The 19862-nt window shown below is 42.9% G+C and overlaps 1 protein-coding gene across 1 annotated transcript in view; it reads left to right on the top strand.

The window, feature by feature from the left end:
- The window catches only part of erp44 (endoplasmic reticulum protein 44), a 64842-nt gene that overhangs the window by 33391 nt on the left and 11589 nt on the right, over positions 1-19862 (top strand). Inside the window, exons 5-9 of the mRNA XM_052016502.1 lie at positions 1145-1329; positions 4847-4962; positions 17329-17386; positions 17559-17675; positions 18737-18848. Coding sequence (XP_051872462.1) covers positions 1145-1329; positions 4847-4962; positions 17329-17386; positions 17559-17675; positions 18737-18848 — 588 coding nt within the window. The remainder of the gene's footprint in view (positions 1-1144; positions 1330-4846; positions 4963-17328; positions 17387-17558; positions 17676-18736; positions 18849-19862) is intronic.

The raw sequence follows: 19862 nt of genomic DNA, 5'->3' as shown, positions 1-19862 counted from the left end.
CATTTTTATAAGAGGTGACTTTACATAATCCAGAGGCTATGGCTATATTGTTTAATTCCTTGGTAATATTTTTTATTATAATACTAACTTCCTTCCGTAACTAACAACATAATTGAGCCTTGTTCTTGGGCATACAGGGTCCTAGTGAAAGTGATGTCCAAACCTTGATGCATTCTCTGAAATTGAGGTAGTATCTGAGAGTTCTGATTATTTGAAGGTCCAGTTGTATTCTGCATAATTTTTAAAAAGCAACTCTTCAATTAATGTGATAAACTAAATTAGTTACGGTAACTTGTGATGTTCCTTCAGTCATCATTTCATTATTGTTTTAAGGCTTGAGCCCAGTTTTCTTTGTCAGTTCACTTTTTGCTTAGATTTTGACTTTTCGTTCTGGGTCTGTTGTAAACTAATAGAAATCAGTTTTTATGGAGTTCTGTGATCATTTGACTATCAGAATGTTAAATGACAAACTAGATGGACTTCAGTAGTCTGTCTTCTACCAGTTTCATTAATGTGAAATTTTTTCTTGAACTTGTAGGTTTGGCTTCACTTAATGAGAACTTTCAGCTTTAAGGAAAATTAATCTCCTGTACTACTTGGAGAACACCTGTCAAAAGATAAATAGGAATTGTATGTTGCCTTGGAGCATTTGTATAGAGCATTCCACAAACACAGCAGTTAAAAGCTATTAATGCTGGCCTGGATTTTACATTCTGAATATTTTCAGATTATGTTTACACTTTTTTAATTTGTCCAGTTTACAAAAAATATTCATTTATTTTAAGGAAACCACCATTACATATTTTATAACTACTTGTTTAACTGCAAACAAGTCCAATGCAGATCTTAATAACCATTAAAATTTGGAAAAATATTGTTTATTAGTCCTGGCTTTAAAGTGTGTTTATATTTCAGTCAGTATTTAAGTTTATGGACTGCATTTAATCAAAAGTTAAAGCCCTTTATTTCCCTTTTGAACACATTGGTTTTCTGTCCGAGTAGTGGGCTTTTGAAACTAGATGGACAAAATGGTCACTATGAATGTGGTGGGCTGAAGGTCATGTTTCTGTGCTGTACCTATACTTGAAGTCATGGCACTTAATTCTGCTAAATTTATTTCATTATTCTCTGATACTTTCTACAGCGGATATAGCGCAAAGATATCGAATAAGTAAGTACCCCACATTGAAATTATTCAGGAATGGGATGATGATGAAGAGAGAATACAGGGGTCAAAGGTCAGTGAGTGCTCTTGCAGATTTCGTCAAGCAACAGAAAAATGATCCTATTCAAGAGATTCTGAACCTGAATGAATTGGAAACACTTGATGTAAGTTTACATACTGCACCCTAGGAACTTGGACAATGATTTGTTTTCAAAACCAAAGCTTACTAGGGCTATTAGATTTTTCTCAGTGATGTGAAGCAATCATCTAAATTTATTTTTTGCCGAGGCAAAGATGATTTTGGTCATTTTGTGATAATCTAGGTCAAATAAGCTTCATGATTAAAAATTTTAAATTGATGCACTCATCAGCCTATGCTCTTTGATTTTAAGAAAAATCTTTCTGTACTGCTATAATTTTGCTACAGTGCACATTCTCTTTGGGAATGATGGTTCATTCCAGCTCCTTGTTCCATTTAATTTGCACTTACCTATATGAATGAGAATATCTTGCTCAAATATTGCAGAAGAACTCTCAAAGAAAAAAAACAGGTAGTTATTCATTTATAAAACTCCTATTTTGATGAAATACATGATGACTAACTATTCCTATGTTCTTTCAGTTGTTCCCTTTACTGGGTACATTAGAAGACCAGACTAGGAGGAATCAACTCATCAGGAAAGATGCAATCTGTCAATTCAAGCTTTCAGTCCATTAGCAGAAATTAGACCAAATCCAAACAGACCAGATTTGCCATGTTTGATCTCCAATCCATTTAGTTGAACTTAAGTACTGGCATTAAGGAAGGAGGTGTAAGAATTGTTACAGTTGCTCTGATTTTTTCAACAGAAAAAACATTCTTCAAAATGTTGCCATTTTATGACATTAGTTTGCCATATAGTGCACAGATTTACCACATTTACAACACAGATCTTGTTCAAGGCTACCTAAAATCTAATATAGTGCTTGTAACTAGTGAAGGTCAGTTAAAATCCTGCTTGATGAGTAAAGTATCGGCAGAAGGAGGAATGAATATTAAGGGCATGGAAACATTGCCAGTCAAGCTATACTTTTGAACTTGGAAAATATTTCTTGAGGCCTTGCTGCAACACACCCAGCTTCTGATCTCCTGTAGCAAGTGTAGATAGGACTTAAAATGCAGTTTTTTTTTGGTCCATCATGGCCCTGTCACAGCAGCCAACCAACTTCCCAACCCCCACCAAGGAACTTGTAATTGAAGGAAAATTGCCTTTACGCTTCTAAGGGTAATTAGTTAAATGTCAAGAATAGATGGCTAGACAATTGTTGGCATTGATCTTTACCCATGACTTGTGATGCAAATGTCACTTGCCTCTTATCAGCCCATACCAGGATACTGCCAAGTTCTTGCTATGTTTATGCTGGGCTCTTCAATTTGGGATGTTTTCTAGTCTCAAGGGCATTGCTTTATACAGGGTCTTAGTTATTTCTTTATCAGGTAGAGTGAGTAAACTTGGTTAAATGCTGGCTCCGTGATGGTGGTGATCATTGGAGAAATAGGCATCATTCAGTTCTCGTTAAAGATGCTTGCAAATACTTCAGCCTTGGGTATTTGTATGCTGGTCACCCCATTATGGAGGGTGAGGTGGTTCAGAGTCTTCTCTACCCATTAGTTCCATTATTGTCCACTGTCATTCAATGTCAGAACTTTTTATCTGCTCCATTTGCTGTGAGATCTCTTGGCTATGTCCATTGCATGCTTCTATTCCAGAGAAAACTGCCACAGTTCGTACAATCCCTCGTACACTCTAATCCAGGCAGCATCCTGGTAAACCTCTTCTGCACCCTCTCAAGCCTTCGCATCTTTCCTGTAATGGGGTGACTGGAACTGTACACAATACTCCCAGTTGCAGCCCGACTAAACTTTTATACAGCTGACATTTGTACTTGAAGGCAAGCATGCCATATGCTGCCTTTAACACACTAGATACTTGTGTTGCCATTCAGGGAGCAATGGACTTGCACTCGAATATCCTTCCATACATCAATGCTGTTAAGGATCCTGCCATTAACTGTATACTTCCCCTTGCATTTGATCTCCCAAAGTACAACACCTCATACTTGCCGGGATTAAACTCCATTTGTCATTTCTTCACCCATATCTGCAACTGACCTATATTCTGCTGTATCCTTTGACAGCTGCCTTCACTGTCTGCAACTCCACCAATTTTTTTTTTTGTCTACAAACTTCCTGACTGACCCATGTACATTTTCATCCAAATCATTTGTATCACATATGAGAGGTCCCAGCATTGATCCCTGTGGAACACCACTGGTCACAGACCTCCAGCCAGAATAACATCTTTCCACTGCTACCCTCAGTCATCTATGGGAAGCCAGTTCTGAATACAATCTACCAAGTCACTGAATCCCATGCATTTTAACCTTCCAGATTAGCCCACAATGAGGGACCATGTCAAATGCCTTGCTATGCTAAATTGTGGGCTTGGAGATTGTGGGGGAATTACAATTCTGCTGCTCCTGTTGGCCCACCATACCACATGGATGCCCAACTTAGTGCTGTCATATCTGTTCTGAATTGATACCATTTAATATGATAGTGCAAGTATTATGGAGAGTGCCCTCACTGTGAAGGTGGAGCTTTGTCTCCATAAGTGCTGTGTGACAATCACTCTTACAAATACTGTCTTGTGTCAGTGGGTTTAGTGAGGATGGATTCATCTAAGTTTATCCATGATTCTAAGCTGAGCTACTCTTGAAGGGGATAAAGCCCTCACATGGTTTGCTCTCTCAATCTGCTGCTATCAATATTACTTCTGAGTGTTTCTCAGCATGGCAGAGGATTGGTCATCAATTGTGGGAGAACAGTAAATATTAATCGGCAGCAGTTTCTGTACCAGTATTTGACTTGATGCCATTGGTTCTGTGAGTAAGACAATGTCATGCTAATGCTTGACTACTCTGGAACATCTTTCAAGTTGGACACCAGTCCCCAGACTGAAACAGATTAAGATTTCTAGGCCAGAAGCAACTCTACCATGTCCAAATCTGGTGCCTGGGTTGATGCCAGATAGTCTGTCTGGGTTTATTTTTGGTCTTTTAAAATGTAATACCAAATCACTTCAGATGGCAAAGGGAACTCTCCTTTAGGCTCTGGAGTTGCACATGAATCAGGCTGGGTAATGGTGTCAGATTTTCTTCCCTGAAGGAAGTTTGTATAACTGAGTTTTTATAACAATCTAGTAGCTTCATAATTACCATTAATGCAGCTAGATATTTTATTTCCAGATTATTTAATTAACTGAATCTAAATTCTCTATTGTTGGGGTGGAACTCTGTTGTATTTTCTGGCTGTTCATCTGGCTGTTGGACTGATGGCTGACCTGGAGCAACACTAGTGCCTACGTATTATGTCTTAGCATTTTTGGGCATGCTAAATAGGGATGGTAGTATCAGTAGGGTGAGGTTGGCAAAAACGCAAGATTAATATTGTTGCACAGAAAGGCACTCCAGAAATTAATGAATTCAACCTCAAATTCCCAATTAGTATGCAGCTTTGGTTATTTCGCAAAATAAACATTTGACTTTTGGAATTTGCTTTACCTGGGTTGTGAATTATTTTTCTGATCCACTGCCTTTAAAACAGTACCAATATATATCTATTTGGCTGTTATTTTACAGCGCAGCAAGCGAAACATCATTGGATTTTTTGAGCAGAAAGATTCAGACAACTACAGAGTCTTTGAGAAAGTGTCCAATATTTTACGTGATGATTGCGTCTTTTTGGCTGCATTTGGGTAAGAATTAGTTAAACGTTCCAATAATTTTTTTTGAGGATTGGAGGAGGGCGTCCATTTATTCTATTTATTTCTCGGACCGCACAGTATTCATAGCATTGGAAGTAAGACATTTGACTTGTGTCAAAGTCTCAAAGGTGTTCTTTAACTTGCTGCTTGAAGTGCCTGAGAGTTGCTTAGCAGGAGCAGTTTATTGGTTACTCCCCCAACTATCTTGTGGGTGTTCCCAATCTTGTGTCACCCTGTCAACTGATCTTGAACTTTGTCAACAGCACACTACAAATTTAGTGCAGTGTTTTAAGATTCATTGTACTGAAGTATTGTGTATTTTGGTTATAAAATGATGAGGGGAAATGGTATTTTTAATGCATGCTATATGATGATGTAAATTAACTTGTAAGGAATCTATTCAATACACAGAAAAATAGATAAGTTATTCCCACATAGTTTAAATCAATCAGTCAATACTGGTGAAATTCCAAATATTTGGTTGTGAAAAAATTGTACAGAAAAATGTGAATTACAGATGGTGTTGTGATCAATGTCACTTTGACCACAACTGCTTTAAAAGAACATGTAGTTGAAATCATTGTTAAGATGCATAGTTGAAGTATTTGTGATTCAAATAAAAACTTGCGTCTCTTCAAACTAATCAACTCCTTACGTGGACACAGTGGGATTTGTGACAACTAATAATACTCTTCCAGAACTGATAATTAAGTGTTTGCAGCTGTTGTAGACTTATCAGGAACAAAAATTGGGCTGTTTTTGTCAGGAAAATAACAGGAAAATAATATGTAATCTGGTAATATGCAATGTGAATTTACACAGGAATTGCTAGCATGTCACAATAATACCCAAGGAACCGTGCTTATCAGCTCTTATAAGAGATGCTGAGCCTTTATTCAAAAAATCATCAGGTTCACTACAAAAACTGGTATCCATGTCAATGCTGTTCTGACATTATTTGTACTGCATATAATTTAAAAACTTCCATTTTAATGTAAATTGTATAACTAAGTGGGAATTGCAGGGCAAGAAATGTATTAAAAAAATTAATTTGTATTTCTGAACTTCTATTTTGGAGTAAGAGTCCATAAACAATGATGCAGGAATATATTGGCCAGTTCCACCCTCCCAGCACTGTTATCGTGATTCACTGAATAAATATACATAGAGTTCCCAGTAGCACTGTTTTCATGGAAATGTGATTAATGCTAAGGCAAATATTCCCTCCTTGCCCACTTCAGAAGCTTTATTCTGGGTAACTGCTAATTTATCAGTCTCTGACATTACTTCAAGATCATAAGAAAATGGAGCCTACAGGAGGCCGTTTGGACCTTCGTGCCTGCTCTGCCAATCAGTAAGATCCTGGCTGATCTCTTGCATCAGTGCCACTTCCTTGCATTAACCCCATATCCTTTGATTCCCCTGAAGCATCAAGAACTGGTGTAGAACTAGACAATTATTTTGTATTTTACATTTGGAGTTGAGGCTAATTTTAATAATGAAAATATCAAAGCTTCTACAGCAAGGTCTGGTTTAAGAATATTTTTAACTAGAGATTAAAAAGATTGAGGTTCAGGGAGGTGTCACTTACCAGCAACAAAAGAAACACACCGAGTCATGTATAAATGTTAAAACTATTAATAACTACTTATGATAATAAGAAAAAAAATAAAAGTAAAAATGTTAGATCTTAAACATTAACCCCAAAAACTAAACTCTGAGTGTGTGTGTGTGTGTGTGCAGCAAGTTCCCAAACTCCAAGTCCAGGAATAGTTCTCAAAGTTCAGTTCAGCAAGCCGTAAGGTGAAACGTGAGCAAAGGCTTCTTCAACAACCACCATTGACTGAAGACAAAATATAGAGAGAAAATAGAGTAATTACGAAATCCAAATGTTCCACGATGGAACCCATATGACACCTCAGTGTCTACTCAGCAGTGACGACTCCACCACTTTGTTCCGAAGTATCTGCCACCCCGAAAGGCACTCGAATCATGGCCATCCACACAAATACCTGTTTCCCACTACAGGTTAACAACAAAGTGAACTCCACTGGATTATTCCAAAAATCCATACGTGGATTAGAAGTGACAGACCATTACTGTTTTTCATCATCGATGCAGAGACCAGCAGGCTTGTGTGTCTGTGTCTCCTCCCAAAACGTCATCACGTCCTTATCTCCTATTGTCGTCATCATGACACACACACACACACACACACACACACACACACACACACACACACACACACACACACACACACACACACACACACACCACTGTGCTATGTCTTAAAGGGACATTCACCAATTATAACCTAATCAGTAACAGGAAATTCCAGAGCATGGATTACACTGCTGGAGGCACATCCAATAGTGAATCAAAATTAGGGAAGAAATCAGAAATTTGGGGGGCGGGGGGGATTAAATCTGGCAGTGGAGGAGGTTACGCAGGTAGTGGGGATAGAGTGGTGCGAAGAAAAGTAACTCAGTTTTCAGGTTTAAACTTAATTGTGGGTGGATATGGTCACAATCTATGAATCAGCACCAGTAGGCCACTCGGCCCCAAATCATTCTGTCATTTGATAAGATCACAACTGATTTCAACTCCATACTTTTAACTGTAGTAATTCTTCATCCCCACATGTATCTTGCTTCTTCCTGCTTCTATTGTTTCTGCTGCCACCTCCCTTTGGAAAATTGCCAAAGCTGCCCCCCCCCCCCCTTCCAGGCAGCTGAGACAAACAGCAACTCAGCAGAAGATGCACTTTGGTCTGCCTAAGGCTGCCCACAAGAGGAAACGTCCTCTCTGTATCCCAAAAATTAAAACAAACCTAAACTATAAATCTAGAGAACTGTCACCAGAGAAGAATATGCCTAATTCCATTGAAGGCTACATGGGAGACAGCAAAGTCAAGTTGGAAATGCTCACTGCTGTAGGAGGGGTGATTCAAAATGAACCTTAGTTGTGGTAGGGGAATTAAGAAGTTTGGTCTTTACCAAGAACTGCCTTTTTAGTTTGGGTACCCTTATCGTGAATTTGTTTCCATGGTTACTAGCTCAAGGTTTTAATTGTTCAATACATACCTGCGTGCTGCAGATGCTGGAAATAAAAGTAAAATGTTGGAGATACTCAAAGGGTACAGTAGCATCTGTGAAGATGGCCACTGAATACCTACAGCATTTTCTATTTTTAATCTAAAGTTTAACAAATTAGTCTAAAATTTAAAATATATTTTACACATTTTAATAGAACAATAAACTCAGTACTGTGAAATTGTTGTGGACTCTATCATAAAACGAGAAAAGAGGATGAGTAAGGAGCAAAAAATTAGTAGAAGAAAGATGGTATCAATCAAGAAAACACTGAATGTGGACCTGATACAAGCGTTTAAAGTTGTGAAAGTGATTGATTAAAAAGTTTGTGGGAGCAACTTGAATTACAGACCATAAACCTAAAATTGTCACAAAAAGTCCAATGTGTGGCAACTCACCGTTTAGTCGGGCGAACCGGCTCGGCAGTCGGGTCGCGCAGCGTCGGAGCGACGAGGCCCAAGATGGCGGCGGGCCTAGTCTTTCCGAGTGACGGGGAGAACCCGCGCGCGGGAAAGTCCTGATGACGTAGGACTTACGTCATTGCCGGGTTTTTTTGGGCGGGAACATTCTCCCTTAAAGGGCCCGCGCAAGGCGGGAAAATAAACCAGTTCTGTTTGGCAATCCTCCGAGTAGAGTCTTGTTTTATTCCGCGGTAGCAACCGCTACATTGGTGACCCCGACGGTCCAAACGGCTTTTTGACCCGCGAAATGGATGACAGCGCAGCAGCCAACACAGTGGCCCTCAAGCTGCCCACCTTTTGGACACTTCGGCCCAGCGTCTGGTTTGACCAGGCCGAAGCACAATTCCACCTTTGGCAGATCACCTCCGACTCCACGAAGTACTACCATGTGGTTAGCTCTCTGGACCAGGAGACAGCCGCCCAGGTTGGAGACTTCATCCAGTCGCCTCCGGAGGAAGATAAGTACCCGGCTTTCAAAGACCTTTTGATCCGGACCTTCGGCCTCTCCCGTCGTGAGCGCGCCGCCCGCCTGCTTCATCTGGATGGCCTGGGGGACAGATCCCCATCCGCCCTAATGAATGAGATGCTGGCATTGGCCGAGGGACACAAGCCATGCCTGATGTTCGAACAGGCCTTCCTCGAACAGCTCCCCGATGACATCCACTTGTTGTTAGCTGACGCCGACTTCAGCAACCCCCGTGAGGTGGCCGCCCGGGCAGATGTCCTGTGGAGGGCCAAGCGCGAGAGCGGTTCGTCCGTCAGTCAAATCACCAGGCCGCGAGCCCAATGCCCGCCTCGCCCGGCCCCAGCAACCGAGCAGCCACGCCCCAGGAACGCAGACGACGACACGGGTGACCAGCTGTGCTTCTACCATCAGAGGTGGGGTGCGGAGGCCCGTCGATGCCGCCCACCTGCAAGTTTCAGGGAAACGCCAGGGCCAGCCGCCGCTGATGGCTACGGCGGCTGGCTGCCGACAGAGCCTCCTCTTCGTTCAGGACAAGAAATCTGGACGGCGTTTCCTCGTTGATACTGGAGCGGAGGTCAGTATTTTGCCCCCGACAGGCCGCGACACTTGTGACAGGCCACCAGGTCCTCTACTCAATGCCGCCAACGGTACAACGATACAGTCTTTCGGCACCCGTACGCTTCAATTACACTTTGGCGGCAGCCGTTTTACCTGGACCTTTACCCTTGCCACCGTTGCCCGACCACTCCCAGGAGCCGATTTCCTTCGGGCCCACAACCTGTTAGTCGACCTGCGAAGGAAGCGGTTAGTTCACTCTAGCACTCTCCGGACCTATCCCCTGGGAGAAATCAGCCCATCAGCCCACCAGCCCCGCGCCTGGACTCCATTTCCCTTTCTGGCGACGATTTCGCCAAGCTCCTAGCCGAATTCCCATCGATTTTGGCACCTTCATTTACAAATTCTAGGCCCACACATGGGGTACGACACCACATCATTACCACAGGGCCACCCCTTCATGCCCGAGCACGGCGATTACCACCAGACAAGCTCCGCCTGGCAAAGGAAGAGTTCCGTCACATGGAGGAGCTGGGGATTGTTCGCAGGTCAGACAGCCCCTGGGCCTCCCCCCTGCACATGGTCCCCAAAGCCACCGGAGGGTGGAGGCCCTGCGGCGACTACCGCAGGCTGAATGACGCCACCACCCCGGACCGCTATCCCATCCCTCACATCCAGGACTTCACAGTGAACTTACACGGGGCCCGCATCTTTTCCAAAGTGGACCTCGTTAGGGGATACCACCAAATCCCGGTCCATCCGGATGACGTCCCCAAAACTGCGATTATCACCCCATTCGGCCTGTTCGAATTCCTTCGGATGCCGTTCGGCCTTAAGAACGCCGCGCAGACCTTCCAGCGGCTGATGGACGTGGTAGGCCGAGACCTGGACTTAGTGTTCATTTACTTGGACGACATACTGATCGCCAGCCATAACCGCCAGGAACACCTTTCCCACCTCCGCCAGCTGTATTCCCGCCTCCGCGATTTCGGCCTCACGATTAACCCGTCCAAGTGCCAATTCGGACTTGACTCTATCGATTTCCTCGGCCACAAAATCACCAGCGACGGGGCAACACCCCTACCCACCAAGGTGGATGCTATCCGCCATTTTGCCCACCCCGACACAGTCAAAGGCCTACAGGAATTCCTTGGGATGGTCAACTTTTACCATCGTTTCATCCCTGCAGCAGCCCGTATCATGCGCCCTCTGTTCTCGCTGCTGGCTGGTAAGGGCAAGGACATCACCTGGACTGACGAGGCTGCGGCTGCTTTCGTTAAGGCCAAAGACGCCCTGGCAGACGCCACGATGCTGGTACACCCCAGGACTGACGTCCCGACTGCCCTCACGGTAGACGCGTCCAACACCGCGGTGGGTGGGGTACTGGAACAGCTACTCGAAGGCCGCTGGCAACCCTTGGCATTTTTCAGCAAACACCTTAGACCGCTCGAACTGAAGTACAGCGCTTTTGATCGGGAACTTCTAGCGCTGTATCTGGCGGTCCGGCATTTCCGATACTTTCTAGAAGGCAGGCCTTTCACCGCTTTCACCGATCATAAGCCTCTGTCCTTTGCCTTCTCCAAAGTCTCCGATCCCTGGTCAGCTCGTCAGCAGAGGCAATTATCCTACATTTCCGAGTTCACAACTGACATCCAACATGTCTCCGGAAAGGATAATGTTGTTGCTGATGCACTTTCCAGACCAACCATCCACAACCTATCCTTGGGTGTCGACTACACGGCCCTGGCTGACGCACAGCAAGCCGACGACGAACTGCCCAGCTACAGAACCGCAGTCTCGGGTCTGCAGCTCCGAGATTTCTTGGTTGGTCCAGGTCAGCGGACCCTACTTTGCAACGTTGCGACTGGTCAGCCCCGCCCTATAGTCCCTGCAGCCTGGCGGAGACGCGTTTTTGACTGGGTACATGGGTTGGCGCACCCGTCCATCAGATCTACTGTCCGACTGGTCGCCAGCAAGTTTGTCTGGCATGGCCTGCGCAAACAGGTCAGTGAGTGGGCCAGGACTTGTCCGCACTGCCAGACATCAAAAATCCAGCAACACACCAAGGTCCCACCACAGCAGTTCGAGCCTACCCGTAGGAGGTTCGACCACATACACGTCGACCTCGTGGGCCCTCTGCCGGTTTCAAGAGGAGCCCGGTACCTCCTTACCATCGTGGACCGGTTCACGAGGTGGCCTGAGGCAACCCCCCTGACTGACATCACAACTGATTCCTGCGCCCGAGTGCTGCTCACAACTTGGGTCTCACGTTTTGGCGTTCCGGCCCACATCACTTCAGACAGAGGCACCCAATTCACTTCCAGTCTCTGGGCTGCATTAGCGAACTTGCTAGGGACGCAGCTGCACACCACCACGGCCTACCATCCTCAATCAAACGGGTTGGTGGAACGTTTTCACCGCCATCTAAAATCGGCCTTGATGGCCCGCCTGAAGGGTCCTAACTGGGTTGACGAGCTGCCTTGGGTCCTGCTCGGCATACACACTGCCCCCAAAGAAGACCTCCGCACTTCGTCAGCTGAGCTTGTATACGGGGCGCCACTAGTTGTCCCCGGGGATTTCATACCTGCCCTTCGGGACCAAGGGGAACAACCCCCAACAGTCCTACAAAGACTGCGCGAGAAGCTTGGCGCCTTGGCCCCGATTCCTACCTCATGGCATGGTCAAGCCCCATCCTGCCAGCCCAAGGAACTACGGGACTGTAAGTTTGTTTTCGTTCGCAGGGGCACACCTCGGGCGCCATTGCAACGACCATATGAGGGACCGTTCCGAGTCATACGGAATAACGGATCCACTTTTATTTTGGACATTGGAGGCAGGGAACAGGTTTTCACGGCGGACCGCCTCAAACCGGCCCATTTGGATCTGCAACAGCCTGTCGAGGTTGCCACGCCGCGATGCAGAGGCCGCCCCCCCTAAGCAGCAGCTGGCACAGCCCACGGACCTTGGGGACTGTCTCGCCGGTTCTGGGGGGGGTTGTGTGGCGACTCACTGTCTAGTCGGGCGAACCGGCTCGGCAGTCGGGTCGCGCGGCGTCGGAGCGACGAGGCCCAAGATGGCGGCGGGCCTCGTCTTTCCGAGCGACGGGGAGAACCCGCGCGCGGGAAAGTCCTGATGACGTAGGACTTGCGTCATTGCCGGTTTTTTTTGGGCGGGAGTTTTCTCCCTTAAAGGGCCCGCGCAAGGCGGGAAAATAAACCAGTTCTGTTTGGCAATCCTCCGAGTAGAGTCTTGTTTTATTCCGCGGTAGCAACCGCTACAAATGATGAACTTGGGCAAAACCTGGAAGGTGGTCAGAATGCAAACCATGCATTAGTACAGCTTAGTTCAGATGACTTTCAATGCTAAGTCATATAACCTGGTACCTAATATAAGGAGATTGGTCTCGTTATGTGTTGCCTGCTTGGTTATGGACTTCCATCTAAGTTTCCCTGAGCAGTTTGTCAAAGTCATTTGGCAGAATACTTCATCACCAGAACCCTCAGACCAGCACCAAGACCTTGCTTGGTGGTGAGAAGGGCCTTCACAATTGTATCTGGAGTCTCAGTCCCACCATAGTCCCCTTGAGGTGGCTGTGGTGTGGACGAAATGGCCATCCACTTTCATATGGACTGTTTGCCAAGCTGGTCTGTAAAGGAACAGTAGTCTTTGTCAACATTTGTCCCAAGCAGCTGTGTAACAGGTCTCTGTTCTGAGTTGTTCCCAGAGACCTACTGAGACAAACAGCAACTCAGCAAAAGATGCACTTTGGTCTGCCTAAGACTTTGCCTTTCAGTGCAAGGAGATTTCAGCAAATGCATGCCGCTAACTGGCATGTTCTGAGGTGCAGGAATACATACTGATGGACACAGTGAAGATTGGTACAGCCACTACAAGATTGGGAAGACCACATTGGGTACTTGTGGGGCTTGGTCCTGTGTAATAAACTCTCAAGCATTTCACTGATGCAGTGTTTAAGGATGAGTGACATATTGTAAGGGAATGTATTGAATTGCTTGGAACTGTGACTGAAAATAACATGCTCCAATTGTATTTGCTGTACCAATTATGAATGTATATTTTGGGAAAAATCTGTTTTAAAGATCATTGATAACTGGGCTCCAGCTTACTGAATATTAAGTACAGGGCTAGTCTCCAACCATAAGCTGCTGTAACTATTGGTAAATATCTGCAACTTGCAGTTGCAAGCACATCCTGTTCCAAAATAATACAAACTGGATAATGGATCAAAGAGTCAGCATATCAGGACGTGTTTACATCCTGCTCCGAAGTCTAGGTCTAATAGAAAAGCTAAGAAGTTTTCTTAGAACCCATCAGCCTTCTAAACTGAGGGGAATACAACAGAATTTTGCAAGCTGCCCCCAGAATTTAACCTTAAGTCCTGATATAATTTAGCAAAATTTTACCTACTTTCACTAACGTGCAGAATAATACTCACAGCTGCTCTCCTGCTGCCATACTTATGGGAAAGCATTTTGGGAGAATATGTGACTAATAAAACTAGAGAATGCTGGTAATCTTGTGTTGGGCAGCATCTGAAGAGAAACAGTTAAAGATCAAGAACCTTTGATCAAACTTTAAAAAAGATGGAGTTAAAACTTGGTACAGAGCCTGGAAATGAGGTGGCAAGGAAAAAACAAGTCTGCAATAGGAGGAGGATGGATGTGACAGACAATTGCACAGGGTGACTTATGTACAAAATAAGAATGTATTGACTTGAATAGGATGATGATCAAGTACAGGTGTTTAGGGTGATTGAGGAGTGGATTAGGGAATCACACCGAACAATATCTTCATCCTGCTAGGAGAGGAAGGAAGTAGATGTTTAACAGTAACCTAACTGGAAGTGAAGTGTTACTGATTAGGTTACTGTTGGTGAATGTCCCTTTAAGACATAGCACAGTAGTGTGTGTGTGGCGTGATGACGACGACAACAGGAGATAAGGATGTGATGACATTTTGGAGCAGAGAGTCAGAAAAGAGAGACACCAGCCTGCTGGTCTCTGTATCAATGGATGAAAAACAATAACTGTGTCTGTTATTACAATCCATGTATGGATTTTTGGAATAATCCAGTGGAGTCCACTTTGTCATTAACCTGTAGAAGGAAACAGGTATTTGTGTGGATGGCCATATCTCTGATGCCTTTTGGGGTGGCAGATACTTCAAAACATAGGAATGGAGATCATCAGTGATTGAGGTGTCATTTGGGTTCCATTGCGGAACATTTAGATTTCGTAATTACTCTATTTTCTCTCTACATCTTCTCTTCAGTCAACGGTGGTTTTGCAGAAGCCTTTGCTCACGTTTCACCTTACGGCTTGCTGAACTGAACTTTGAGAACTATTCCTGGACTTGGAGTTTGGGAATTTGCCACACACACACTTCAAGTTTAGCTTTGGGGTTAATATTTAAGATCTAACACGTTTACTTCTAACATTCTAACATTTTTACTTTTATTTTTCTTATTATCATAAGTAGTTATTAATAAAATAGTTTTGTAACACTTATACATGACTCGGTGTGTTTCTTTTGTTGGTACATGACAGGAGTAATCAGAGCTGGATCAATAAATGTGGAGCTGGTGGGACACAATTTAGATCCCAGCAATCCCATGTTGATAGTGTCCCTTGTAGTTAAATAAGAAATTGACAATCCCCCTTTTTGATTCTTACAATATATTGTATTTTCAACTTCATAATTGGTTAGCATATGAACAAAGACTGAATCCCAGCCAGGAAAGATGGTGGCCAGGTTTTCAGTCAACAGCTCTGCTGCCTCACAACTGATTTCAGAAGTAACATTTGACTTGACCTCCCATTGAGCTTCACATTGGGGAATTCCCCCAGCAATGAATGAGCCCTGCCCATAATGCCCTCGTCACAAGAACTTGACAGTCATCTCGCCCACACGCCTGGCTTGCTCGCCTGTCAAATGTTAACACTTTGCTGGTGGGTTAGAGACAAGGCGGGGGGTAGAAAGGAAGGAGGGATAGTGTTGCCAACGGTGGGGAGGGTGGTCTTTTTGAACCATGCACCAACCTACAAAAAGCCCTCGGCCTGCCCTGCATTGTAAAAGTAACACACGTGACAGTGATCTGAGGGAAAAATTGAGTATAAACTAAACAGTAGCACCAAAAGAAATTGGGACCTTTAGGAGATTTAGATGATGATAAGTTCCTAGGTTTTAATCGGCAATGAGGTAATGTTAGTTTTTTTAAAAGAAAAGTGGAAACTGCTGAAAATACTCGGGTCAGGCAGATAAGGGAGAAACAGCTCACGTTTTAGAGTGAAGACCACCTTTTTTTTGTCAAGTTGGATTGCAGTAGTAATCTGTGTTGATTAGTGGCGATGGAAAATTGTATTAAGCCTTTCTAGGACTTATGCAGCTTAATGTGTGCCCAGCATCAGGCAGTCATTTGGTGATATCATCCACATTTACAGACACAAGTTGTGGTTTAAAGATGTGACCTAAACCCTACATTTATTTTTCTCAGTAAAATGGAATAAACAGAACAGTAAATTAGCAGAGATGAGAAAGTTTCCCCCTCAGTATAGGATTACAGTCACTGGCCCCTTGATCCTGCACCTTGATGGCTTGCAGGTGCCCACCAGACCAAACTATTGCACCAGAATGACCCTATTATCTATTATATCTTGCCTCCATGTAGCCTTGTATGTTGGTGGACAATGTCTGTTGCAGTGTTTTAAGAGCAGAGGTGGTTCCCAACAGTGAACATAACAATTGCATGACAGCTGTGGACTCTAGGTAGCTGCTGTCAGAAAACACTGGTATAGATTTTGTATGTGATTCAGGGTGAAAATAATCCCAATATTTTTTCCTAAACTTCAACCAATTTCCTGTTTTTGTATTTTGGGTGCTGGCACTACCCATGGCATCTGAGCACATCAAAACAGGGCACTTGTGAGACAATTTGTTCAAGTTTTGGCTGTATCTCTCAACTTTGTCATAATGAGATTTTTGTGATTGCCCTTCAGAAACAAAGTAAGGAGAACAGGTTATCAAAAAGCATTGAGGATCTGATGAGGTGAATCAGGAATATTATCTTCAGTACAATTGCATTGTTAATGGTAGGACACAAATTCTTCATGAAGCAGTTGGGTTTTTACCTCGTGTTGCTTGGATGTGGAATGACCTACCCAGAAACTAATGGAAACATGGTTTATAATTTTGAAAGGGCAGTGGCAAAATGTTTGGCAAAGTAAAATTCAGAAGGGAATGGAAATTAAATTTCAGTCTATGGATCAATTGCTTTTTTTGTGCTGTGAAGTGTTATTTACTAGAAAAAGTTTAAAGTTCCAGAAAGAACTTGTTTTTAAAGCTGTTTCGTGCCATTTAAATCCTGACATTGTTCTTAATCTTTTTGATTCTTAATTGTTCAAGATTTGGCATTAAATAGTATTTTATCTGTAGAACCAAAGGATGTACAATTCATATGTTTAAATATGTAATTCTGTGATGTTCAGCTTGCCTTCGCAGTATGAATAGAGATGAAAATGTAGGCCATATCCTAGGTTTCAACAGAATATTCACTTCATCTGGATAAACTAACCCATTCTTTTTCCATTACTTTTTCCCATTAAACCATGATTATCTATCTGCTTTAGTCAAGAGATCAATTGGACACTCCCTTACAGGGTATATTTCAGTTGCACAGTTCAAGTTGTTTCTGACTAACTTTGAATAAAACATTGGAATTACTATGAACGATGTTCATCCTGATTGCTCTAATTTCTTTTTTTAGGAGCGTTGCAAAACCAGAGAGGTATAGTGGTGACAACGTAATTTACAAACCACCTGGGGTAGGTTCATAGGCCTCTTGTCAGTAATTATTCAGTTTATACTTGCCACGGCATTGTTCATTTTCTGACAATCCATTCAGAAATGGTTTCATAGTGCAGTGAAACTGTTGCATGTTTCAGCCTATCATTTTATTCGGCTCCACGTTCATGTCCATATTTTACTATTCTGTAGGAGAATAGCCCTGATATGGTATATTTGGGTTCGTTAACCAACTTTGACCTCTCATTTGCCTGGACTCAAGATAAATGTGTTCCATTGGTTAGAGAAATCACTTTTGAAAATGGAGAGGTAAGCATACTATGTAGTGCTTCGACAAAATATTTAGTTTGTACTGAGTGTCATAAATTTCCTTGAAATACATTGCCCAGCCCAAAGTAATCTACATTTGGGTCTGTTTTTGAAAGTTAAGGGAAAACCATCCACATATGATGAATAAACAGCTAAATTAAGTCTCATAACTGTATCTCTATTTTAAACTTGCTCGTCTGACATCTCTTAAAGATGACAACTATGATCAAACAAGCAGTTCAGTGGATTACTTTCATATTTGTACCTATGCAGATGGAACCTGGCATGAGATGAGTGGCTGGGTTGAGCTAATTTTTCAGATTTATTTCCATCCTACTCTCAAATTGAATTGTCATAATTATATCCTTTTCCATTCAATGGTGTCTTTCAAGATTGGGAAAGAATGGCCTAAAACAAGGGCACATCTTCAAAATAAGGGATTGGTCATTCAGAATAAATGTCTTCACCCAGTTAGAATTCACAATCCAAGAAATAAAGGCTCGGTTGCTGAATATATTCAGGATAAATCTTTTTTTTTAAAGTTGTCAAGGATGTGGGGTTAGTACAGGAAAGTGGAACTTAAGACAAAAGATCTGGCATTATATCATTGAATGGTTGACGTAGCTAAATGACATATTCCTATTTTCTTGCATCCCTGCTGTGGTGTATCCATCCACAACAGGAATGATTTCAGACATTTTGCAATATTCTGGCTATGTTTACAGTACTGATTTCAATGCTGGTGGTCACTGCATTATTAGAATGTACAGAAAAGCTGACAAACTTTGAATAGTGAGTTTATCAAATTAATAATACAGATGGCAACTACTAAATATTTGGAAGAACCTATCACACAAATTAGGACAATGAAAGTGCATTTGGTTTTCTTTGTATGCCAGCTCAGATGCTTGAGGGAGGAGCCTCAGACTAAATGCCCTCACTCTGGGTTTTCATTACAAAGCCTTACTCATTTCAATAGTGTAACAATGTGACTGAACTTTAATGTATTTGAGACTGGTTATTTCAAGTAGTTTTGGCTGGTTTATTTTGTTTTACTTTAGGAGTTAACGGAAGAGGGCCTACCATTCCTTATACTGTTCCACTTGAAAGAGGACACTGAAAGCTTGGAAAAATTCCAGCATGAAACTGCACGTCAGTTGATCAGTGAAAAAGGTGATTTTTGTTTTGGTGCTAATTCATTAGTTGCTGTGACAATATGTGGTAAATTTGAGTACTTGATTAATTACATGAGCCATATGTTCACTTAAATGATGATCACCCCTACCACATGGCAGTTTAAAATTGTAAAAACCTCTGGAACCCTTTCTAAAGCATTATCATACAAACTTGAAATTCTTTGAAATAATCGAAGGCGTGGATTGAGGTACATCTTAAGGAATATTTCCAAGAAAGAGGCAAAAAGGTTTAAAGAGGGAATTCTAGAACTTAAAACCTTGGCAGCTGGGCACATCTACCACTTCCAATGCAAGCAGGGGTGCTCAGAGGCTAGAGTGAGAAGACTGGCACGAATGAAGAGATTAAGGGCAAGGACACTAAGTACGGATGAGAAGTTTTAAATTGAGGCATTGCTTAATTTAGTGGCTTTTTTTCTTTTTTGCTAGCTTGTTGATCTGCATTAAGTATGTGAGATTATGGATAAACAGGACATCTTGAGAAAGATCTCTAGTACCGGACCGTTTTAATTTGAAATTTGCAAAGTGTAGAATGAGGGACCCCAGCCACAAGTACCTGTCATAGTCAATTCTATGCAAGCAGTCCAGTTTGGCCTCTGGCTATGCTGAGTAGAAAATCTGAGTCCATGGCTGGAGAATTGAGCTATGGAAACAAGTCAAAGGCTTTGGCCTTCCCAATGAAGGGAGATGATATCTAAAATCCTGTTCTGGATGAGCAGTCCAACAATTTTAGATAATGGAAAGTTCAGGAGAGGTGTATGGATATGGAGCTTTGTTAACAACATTGAAGTTGAAATTAATTCTGCTTTCTCCAGATAATTTTCCCAGAGGATCAAAATTAGATGAGAAATAAGAGCCAAGAATAGATCCTTGGAGATACTGAAGGCAAGAAAAGCCATTGCAGAACACATGATTAAATAGTCCTGGAACTGGATGAGTGTGGTTCCATTAGATGTGTGACAGTGAAGGTGTTTAAAGAGAACTTTGTGGTGCA

The sequence above is a fragment of the Pristis pectinata genome, chromosome 5 (genome assembly GCF_009764475.1).
Source record: "Pristis pectinata isolate sPriPec2 chromosome 5, sPriPec2.1.pri, whole genome shotgun sequence".
Lineage (NCBI taxonomy): Eukaryota > Metazoa > Chordata > Chondrichthyes > Rhinopristiformes > Pristidae > Pristis > Pristis pectinata.
The sequence above is the reverse complement of the archived record's forward strand: the minus strand, read 5'-3'. Positions and strand labels throughout refer to the sequence as shown.